Source organism: Coenobita brevimanus, chromosome 14 (genome assembly GCF_032717465.1).
Source record: "Coenobita brevimanus isolate Jiangsu-jjx chromosome 14, ASM3271746v2, whole genome shotgun sequence".
NCBI classification, from domain to species: domain Eukaryota; kingdom Metazoa; phylum Arthropoda; class Malacostraca; order Decapoda; family Coenobitidae; genus Coenobita; species Coenobita brevimanus.
The window spans coordinates 12,542,272-12,552,500 of record NC_136967.1 but is presented as its reverse complement, the minus strand read 5'-3'; the positions used below and the strand labels follow the sequence as shown (position 1 = coordinate 12,552,500).

The 10,229-nt window shown below is 40.2% G+C and overlaps 1 protein-coding gene across 1 annotated transcript in view; it reads left to right on the top strand.

Annotated features, from left to right (window-relative positions):
- Nucleotides 1–7,262, top strand: part of LOC145418296 (sodium-coupled monocarboxylate transporter 1-like) — a 27,156-nt gene extending 19,894 nt beyond the window's left edge. The window contains exons 3-9 of the mRNA XM_080286739.1: nt 264–404; nt 877–1,095; nt 4,247–4,365; nt 4,502–4,656; nt 4,941–5,164; nt 6,176–6,276; nt 7,108–7,262. Of these exons, the coding sequence (XP_080142865.1) occupies nt 264–404; nt 877–1,095; nt 4,247–4,365; nt 4,502–4,656; nt 4,941–5,164; nt 6,176–6,276; nt 7,108–7,262 (1,114 nt within the window). The remainder of the gene's footprint in view (nt 1–263; nt 405–876; nt 1,096–4,246; nt 4,366–4,501; nt 4,657–4,940; nt 5,165–6,175; nt 6,277–7,107) is intronic.
- Nucleotides 7,263–10,229: the final 2,967 nt, after the last annotated feature.

Genomic DNA, 10,229 nt, shown 5'->3' with positions numbered 1-10,229 from the left:
GATGCTAATAAGTTAGTTGTATTTTTGTCGAAATTGTTGCTCTGCGGATTAGGTGGGGTGACAAAGATCACCGTCTTCCACCCGGCGACAGGACGTCATTAATGCAGAACTGCACAAAGAGTTATTGCTTAGCCATAAGCAAGGCATTAATATAAGTAAATGGTATTCAGATAAAGAACAAGCTGATATGGTCACCAGTATAGGTCTCAGTGTGTTAAAGTACATTGATCAAATTCTAAAAGTAACACATTTCCTTCCCTCAGCCTGGACCCCAGCCTCTTTGTCAGACACACTTTGTGGTCTACCATCGTTTATGGTTTTGTCGCCAGCTTTATGGTACTAGGATTTAACCAGAATATATACCAGAGACTGGCTTCGATCAGCAGCCTCGTGGCAGCACAAAGGTGAGGAGCATTTCTTACGTGGAGGTTAAACTAATATTCTGAGTTTTACACTCTACTGTACTGTACTTGCGCTAAACATTACAAGATCTTGTCAAAACCGCCTACTTTTTCTGTGCATTTGCCTATTATTGTTGGAAATATAATCTGAAGTATAGAAAAATTTAAGGTACTGACGCTGTGTTCATTTTTACCCATAGAAATAAATAAACTAGCCCGTTCACTGATGTCCATGCCCTAATATGAAACTCAAGTAGCATCAATACACACAAACTTAACCACTTGAATTCAAGTATGATGAACCTCACCTGCATTAGTAATTGAAGTAGGTGCATGATCATTAAGGTTTCTCAGAATATAATACTCAAAATAACCAGTTTTACCAAAATATTAAAGTCTCAACCACAATATTTTTCTCTTCATAGATGACAGTAAATACCAAAACAACAAGTGGATTATATTCTTAACTTTTCAGAGTGAGTGTAGGCTTCATTGTGAGTCAGCTTATTGTCCTGGCTTTGTTTTACTTCTCCGGGTTGGTGGCGTATGCCGTCTACCAACAGTGTGACCCACTTACCTCAGGCAGGATACAGAAACCTGACCAGATCATCCCCTACCTTGTGATGGACAAATTAGGCCACCTCAAGGGTGTGCCTGGAATTTTTGTGGCTGCCATCTATGGTGCTGTTCTCAGGTCAGTTATGCTTCCAAAGGCAGGGACATAGGAAAGACCTTAGTCAATACTCCAAAAGCTTTCAAAGATTAGATTTATCCTTACATAAATTTACGTTTTTGATGGCCTTGGCCATGCTTGGTACGTTTAAGCCTTTTTCCACTTGTCGATGGTAACTGTGATACGCGATCTGACGTAGTTCCGGCACCATTGATATACCACCAGATAGTACCCTGGACAAGATTTATTTTTTTTTTAACCTGTCGTCATTTACTGTCACGAACTCTTACCGAGCTCCTCAGTTTTGAATTTGGAGATTGTCATCTCTTCAGCCAGTGGCCTTTCAAGGCTAATAAGTCCAGCCTACCCACGGGAAGAGATTACGGTGCCTAGAAGCGACATGTTGTGTCGTAGTGTCAACTCAGATTTTGGTGATGTGAAGTTGTTGAATCCCCTGTCCAGGAGAATTATGGTACCATCCACCTTCCACCTAGTGCATACTTTAACATGTTTTTACCAACCTCTTCCTTGGTGGTGGGGACTTAAATTCTTATCGTTCATAGTCGTTCATATCACTTTTCAAGATTAAAAAAAAAAAATGGCCATGTTTTAATTTCCCAAACACTTTGACAAAAGTCCTCAGTGAACCATGTCACTTGGAATTTGAATTCGCTTCTAAACCTTTCCTTTGCTGTCTCCATATCTTTCTATTCACACACACACACACACACACACACACACACACACACACACACACACACACACACTCTCTCTCTCTCTCTATCTCAAACTTCTAAACCTTCCCTTCTCTGTCTCCTCATCCTTCTATTGACGTACACACACACACACACACACACTCTCTCTCTCTCTCTCTCTATCTCAAACTTCTAAACCTTCCCTTCTCTGTCTCCTCATCCTTCTATTGACGTACACACACACACACACACATTCTCTCTCTCTCTCTCTCTCTCTCTCTCTCTCTCTCTCTCTCTCTCTCTCTCTCTCTCTCCTCCTCCTCCTCCTCCTCCTCCTCCTCCTCCTCCTCCTCGCTAAAGTGGTTTCGCCAGGCCAAGTTCCCCTGACTTGCACCGATTTATATACCATGTGGCGTTTTGGGATCGCATCGGATGATTTTAACTTGGAATTCAGTTCCTCAAGAAAATTTTATGATACTCAGGCGCGGGAACTCAAGGCTTCTACCAGCGATGGGTCAACGGTAAATCGAATCAGTAAAGTTAGATGATATGGCAAGTACCTACACTGTCTCACAGTGATGTTTTAGCTCTTGATTTATTGGCTATTTTTATGCTGGTTTAGCTACATCAGATCGTTTTACTGTCGCATGATGTGATCTCAGTCCTCTCTGCATCGGACTCAGGCGTGAGGGCATGAACTCTTATGTCATCTCGTTACCATCTCTCTCTCGTGACACATCAGCATCCATGTATGAATATAGCTGCGTTGATGTCATATCAACAATAATGAAAAGAGGAACCGGCTGTCCTAAACCATAAATTTACTACTTACCAAATCGTGTAGTTGCCAATAGTTCTTGTTAAATTGCATTGATTATCATTGTCACTGAAAACAACAATCGTTTTGTTATTTTGTATTTATTGAACGATTAAAAGGACTCACCTGTTATGGTAACAATACAAGAGTTATCACTACCACAGGAGCCTAATATTATTGGTTGCTAGTGTGTATGTGAAATTGTTGTGGTGGTATGCTAATATTTTTTTTACATAGTTTCTCATATTCACACCCCACTGAGGTTCCCTTGACATTATATACAAATTCTTGCATACACACTCTTGGTTCAACAAGATGAATATCCACTTTCGCTTCTAACCGTACACTGCAAATGTCTCTCAGTCCATGCCAGTGCATGAAGCACTAGGTGTTGACAGGTCAATTTTCTGAAGCCTGAACGTTGTCTCTTGGAAGTAAGGAATAGTTGATTTTCAGGAACTGCAAAACATGACTTGAACCTCACCGCATAAATATGCTCATCTGTGTCACTCATATTCAAAGTTGCTGTTACAATTATTACCTCGCCCGGACGGAGTCCGGCGAGGTATTGTTTTTGGTAGTTTCTTTGTTTCGTTTCATTGTTTGTTAGCAACATTACTTAAAAGCGTCTGAATGAATTTACATGAAACTTTCAGGATATGTAGGCAATGATCCCAAATAGGAAATGGTTAAATTTTGGAGGTAATAGAATATTCCTGAAAGGTTAAAATCAAGGTCACGGATTTTCAGAGGGCTATAACTTGAGACCGTTTAAAGACAGAGATATTTTCTATTATCACCATACAGGAACTCCCATATGAGCTTTCATTTAGCACCAAGATCTTTGACTCTAAGTGACCTTGAAAGGTCAAACTCAAGGTCACAGATATTCAGGGGACTATAACTCGAAACTGGATGCAGAGAGATATTTACTATTATCAACATATATGAAGTTCAATGTGGGCCTTTACTTGGTACCATGACCTTTGGCCTTAAGTGACCCTGAAAGATCAAACTCAGGGTCACGGTTATACAGGGGGATATAACTCGACAATGGCTGAAGACAGATATTTACTGTACTATTATCAACATATAGGAAGTCCCATATGGCTTTTTAATTGTTACCATGACCTATGGCCATATGTGACCCTGAAAGGTCAAACTCAAGGTCATGGATACTCAGGGACCTATAACTCGAAACTGGTTGATAATACAGTTATTTACTATTATCAGGATATAGGAAGTCTCTTAATGGCTTTCATTTGGCACCATTAAGAGACCTTGAAAGGTCAAACGCAAGATCACGGATTTTCAGAGGGCTGTAACTTGAACAAGGTTGAAAATAAAATAACTGTTGTCGGATGAGGTTTGTTGCACCTGGCACCACTTGTTCATTCACGCATTTATCTTCCGTATGGTACATGTAGAAACTAAATAGTTGTTGTCCTAACAAGTAAACATCCCTACTAATATAGGCAACTGCGAGAAGTCACTTTTGCCTAAAACTAATTCTTGCAAGAACAAAGAGAAGGTATATTTCAATTAGGTTATAATTTGCAAAGCTCTCAGCTCTTGGAGGGTTAATGCACACCCTTCCCCTCACTTCTTCACAGTGTGTCAGTCTGTAAACATAACCTGTTGATGTCTCCATTCATGACAGTTCAATCTCTACCACTGGCAACTCGATAGCGTGTCTCATCTGGGAGGACCTGCTCAAAGACAGGCCGTACTTTAACAAGATGAGCAACAAGTCCTCCACCAACGTCCTCAAGCTACTCTGTAAGATCTCTGATGATAAAATATCGGTTGACTGTTGATCCAGTTTATAGTGTGTGCACAATATTCCATAATTGTGAAATTAGTATTGTTATATTGTCAATTAGGTCTTTTTTTTCTTTTCTTTTTTTTTCTATAGCTGCTGCTGCAGGAATGTGTGGCATCTGCATTGGACTTGTGGTGCAGCATCTCGGTGGTATCCTTATCGTGGGGTATAAAATTTCTGGTGCCGTTTTGGGTCCACTTGTTGGAATGCACATGGCCGGTCTACTCACACCCTGGGTCAATGCAAAGGTCAGAGATGTTCACAGAATGCTCTTGTAGTTCAGCATTTCAGTCAAGAGAAGCTTTTTTTTTTTTATTCTTGCGATTACCAAACGAACTTATCTAACTTATGATATACGTTTCCATGAAGCCCTTCAGTATTACTGATGTTGAATAAGTTGAGTAACATCGAGTGGTTGTGTCACGATTAGAACAAAATACAGCAACTTAGTGAATTAATTCAGTGTAACAAATATTCCGAGATACGCAGTACTCGATGATCCAGCTTAACCCCTTTCCAATTATTGTGGTAGGGTGCTATGGTGGGCTTCTTGGCAGCCTTGACATTCAACCTGTGGATCACTGTGAGCAGCTTTGTCCGGGGTGAGGGTTCTCTGTCCCCTCTCCCACTTTCTACTGACGGATGCCCAGAGAACCTTCTCCACTTCACCAACATCACCACACCTATACCTGATGCCGACCTTGTCACTACGGATATTGTTGATGTCCTGCTGACACCCACTCCATCCACTGACAGGTTCGAAGACTGCGGTTATCAGCCAGGTTTACCAAATAATTGGAGAGAGTCAAATGCTATACGGCAGTTTAAAAGTAACAGTTTAATTAAAACGAGACAATACATTGCTTATCATAATCTGCCAGAGTAACGTTTTCTGGAGCCACCAATACAGTCATGGTAAATAATTCCTTTCCACATACTGGGTTCAGGATTGGCGAAGCAGCCAGCCAGTTTGAAATTATTAACAGCAAATCAAGTTTTCTTTCGGTTTTGTATATTTATTTTAATTCGTGACGGCTTAGAAGAATTATTATTTATTATCGATGTATTAATCTCAAGCCCAAGGTTTCCAAATATAAAGCCTTTAAGTAGTTTCAGCTTGAAACTAAAATGTTTTGTTGTCAAAATATAAAAGGCAAGTTCTCTATGGAACAGTGAAACAAAAGTTTATTTTTTTTATCCAGTTTCAAAACTAAGCATTATTTAAAATCTGAAATAACTAAACATAACAATATGAATTAATACACTATGGAAATATTGCTCTCCTCTAATCTTACGAGACAGAACATACGAATTTACAGTGTCAGTAATGCGTATTTTCGTGGGCATAGGTGACATCATTGTGTTTTTTTTCTTAATTGTATCCGTTTATTGATAATTACATCTTAATATTTTGTTGTGCAGTAATTATATATTTATAATACTGACACCTTTTGCATCAATTATGTAAACGGAAATAATAAGATACTGAGAAAGAGGTGTGTCTAAATCATACAACCCGACGAGTGAGATGGAAATGGAAAGGGGGGGGGAGGGAGACCAATAATGAGGATGGGGCAATGGGGTGGAGAGGCATATGAGCGAGGATGGTGTGAGTTTGAGGGAGGGCACCTTGATGGTGGAGGATAGGGTGACATGGAGAAGATTTGTCTGTGACCACTCCCTCCACGATTTTGGCATCTGACCTTATACAGATAAACAAACAGATGCTTGATCTTCATTATAACCGAAATATTGCTCCTGTGTCAGGGTGGAGGGCAAGACTGTGTACGACATCTCCTACTGCTACACCACATTGTTTGGCTTCCTCATCGTCTTAGTGGTCAGCAGCCTTGTCTCCCTCTGTACCGGTGAGTCTTCTTCTAAGGTGTTATATCTAGCCAATATGTTTTCAACTGACGGAACTAGGCCACTCCCACAACTAGAGTACAAAGCCGTGGTCGTAAGAAGTTCGATGAGTTAGTTGAGAAGGAATGAGTATTCTTGTATTCTTCGTTATTAGCCAAATGGACCCAACAACCTAAGTATCACTGGTTATTAGCCAGTCTGCATTTGGAAATCAACTAAGATGAATTGAGAAAAAACATGTTATAGTAACTAACATCCTACGTACGAGCCATATCTCTTCACAAACTTAGCTGAGTTTAACATGAGTAAATTAAGCGGACAGAATATTTGTGTGTGTGTGTGTGTGTGTGTGTGAGACTAAAAACTTTAATAGAATTGGTTGCACTGATGGGTCATTGTACTTCAGCTTAGTCTTTCTGTCTGCTTAAATGTGCAGCTTGTAGATATAATGCTAGTGTCAGTGTGGTGATGTGTGTTGCTGTGAGTACAGTAGTTCCATGAGTGTTGCTGTGCTGAGAGTGTGGTGGCGGCGCAAGTATGGTGGTCGGGTTAGTATGCCAGTGCTGTGAGTGTTGTGGTACTGAGACAGTGGTGGTGGCGTGGGGGTGGATATTACTGCGAGCATACAGACATTTTGAGAGTTGTGCTGAGAATCTGGTGACAACATGAGTTTGGTGTTGGTATTAGTATGACAGTGCTGAGAACGTGGTGCTGGCGTAGGTCTCGTGCTACTGTGAGTAAATCGATGCTGTACCGAAAACAGGGTGGTGGCGTGGTTATGGTGTTCCTATAAGTAGGCTATATGGATGCTGTTACTGTGTCCTTCCTGACAGGTCCTATGTCCTCCGGTGCAGTGGACGAGAGGCTGACCAGTGACTGTGGCGCCAGACTGCACCGTTGGCTTATGGGAAGAGAACCTGACAGTTCTCCAGTTGCCAGGAACACCACTCCAGAAGACAGCAAGGAGACTGAACTGGCACTTGCTTAACTCATATGATCCCTTGACGCATCTTGTTTTTTTGTCTTCACACCTGCATAACTCTTTAGTCCTATGACGTGCACATACAGGATTTTGTCTTTCATTCTTGAACTATATTAACAGTTTCTTAACATGTGTTTCTGTGTATAATTATTAGTTTGGTTAAGTATATTTGGCTGAATATAAATTGGAGGATACGTGACCAAATTCGCTAATACTGTTTGTTTGTTTTTTACACTGAGGGTAACTTGCGGAGTTAGCATTTTTGCGGGTACACATCTCTCACGCCCGAGAGTATCTGGGGCACAGCAGTCTATCTAAGTCTGTCACAGCGAGGGAAATACGAATTGTTCTACTCAAAAAGAAAGCAGTCGACAACAAGGACGCCATTTGTTATCCCCGACACCAAAAGTGGACAGTGGCAAATTTTTTCAACTTAACAGATTATGAAAGGAGTTAATACGGCTACGACTTAATCTCTTCAGGACAAAAACTCTCACCTCAATGAATAAAATCAAATACGACACTGGATGCAAGAGGTTAACACTTTCAGGTCCCTATGACTGACTCATACCTGAAACTGTTTGGCTTTAGCAGCAGTAGTCCCGACCATGAGAGGGTAAACAGCACCAGTATCAACAGCCAGGGTCCTATTGCTCACTCTTATATTTGACATAGTCGTTTAAATATGTATAAAGGGAAGGTGATGCATTGGAAAGAGGAAATTATAGAAGCATAAAACTTTTCAACCAGATAATGAAGATAATGGAGAGAGTCCTAGATGGTATGATAAGGGAAAGAGTGAATATTGATGAGATGCAGTTTGAGTTTATACTAGGTAAAGGGATCACTGATGCTATTAGTTGTCCAACAGCTTCTGGAAAAAGTAAGGAAGCTGTACTTCATTTCTGTTGATTTGGAGATGGCCTTTGACAGTCTCTAGGGAGGTGGTGAAGTGGGCAATGAAAAAGTCTGGGATCAAAGAGTCGCTGGTTAGAATGGTTATGGCTATGTATGTGGGTACTCGCACCCAGACGAGAGTGAATGGAGATTTGAATGACGGTTTTCCGTGAATACTGACTTGCATCATGGGTCAGTCTTGAGCAATTTATTATTTGCCATGGTGCTTGAAACTCTCTCACGTGACTCCAGAAATAGTTTTCTGGACTCCCGTTGGAGATGTTGTATGCTGATGACTTGGTGTTGATTGTTTTCGCGTTTGTGAACTAAAATCTTCTAAATCCTCTACACTCTAGCTTTCACTAACCTGTCATTCTCTGCCTTATTATGTCTATGCATTGTACTTATTCCCTATTTCTGCCGACTACACAAAATTCTTTCGCCATCTTCCCTCGTTGGTGGAATACGTTCTTTCTATTTATCCTTTCCCTGAACTCTCCTTTCTAGGTATTTCCATTGTTCACCACCATCTTTGGCTCTCTTCTCCATTCACTGTCCCACTCGATAAACAAGCCTATAATAGCTAGTGCAGCATCCTGACCGCCTTCGAGAGAGTTCCAACAGACTTTACATTTTGCTTACAAATAATCCATCTGCTTACCCTGTTAAACTTTTCTCTCCACCGGGTTCCTCTAAACACAGTCTCATAGTATTAACATGTCCTATTTCTCCAGTGAGGCTTGTGTACCCTGCTAAGAAGTAGCATCTGTGGCACTTTGAGGAGAGACCTTCAGGCAGTGCTTCTTTTATTTTCCTTGGAATTACTGCTTCCATCAGCGAGAGCCATCTGGGTGTGCTTTGCGCATTACAGAATTTATTATCTTGGGCATGGACACATGTCATAAAAAGACTTTGTAGTTACTTGTAGAGAAGTTATATATATTAGACTGGTGGACGAGCGGTTGTTATACTTGAGTAGCTTTGTAAGTAGATAATCTTCTTTCCCATTTGTCATTCAATGACAAGGAGAGGTAAAGAATAATATGGGACTATTTTTATTTGTCTTGGAAATATTAACAAAGTCTCACACACGAGTGAAGTTAAGTAGAGTCCAGCTTGCTACCTCCTGTCTCGCTCTCTCTCTCCCTCTCTCTGTTGCTAAGCCCTTCTCCCTACGACCTGCCTGTTCTATGGCTAGCCTCCATCTGAGCTCTCTTTCCTAAATTCTGGTGAAACAGGAGTCGTATCACGTGTGTTCCCTGTAGTTGGAAAGTTCTAGAAGCCTGTGTGTGAGTATGTGTGAATGTGTGTTCACCTGGTGATCACTGACAAACTAACTGCATCATCTCCTGACTGGCTATTTCCTAGTCTGTCGTCAGCTTTTCCTCAGTGTAACTTGCAAGATCATTTCCCATTCCCAGGCTCGCATAGAGCTGTCTATCTGTCTATTTATCTATCTATCTATTTGTCTATTATGATTTGTAATTATAATATGGACTCATAACATATGCTCGGCCGCGCAGCTGAAGGTCCTCCGACAGCAATTATCATTGACATATGCTAATCTATTAGTACATAATATTGATTATAATATTGTATACATATAATATTTATAGTAAATAATGATTATTCAGTAATATTACATTTTAAACAAGTTGTATACATATTTGAATAAATGCAATGGTTGTTGTATAACACTTTGTAAAACGTGCATGTACAACAGATGTACGCATATAATTGTGCAATGGCAATACTGCTAGGTTACACATTACATATTGGGTTATCCCTTTAGTAATGTCTAATATTTCACCTAACATGTATGATGATACTGGTAATACAGAATTGTGGTATAGTTGTATGACTTATAACATTGTAGTAGCATTGTGGTAATACATAATTGTAACATTTTATGAATTGTTACAAAATATTGTGGTAATGCATAATTGTGTTGGCCTTATAATTGTAGTTACATTTTGTTAATGCAACTGTTACATAAGTGTCTTGGCCTTATAATTGTAGTTAATGTTACATAAAAGTTACATCTTGTTAATGCAACTGTTACATAATTGGCAAAGT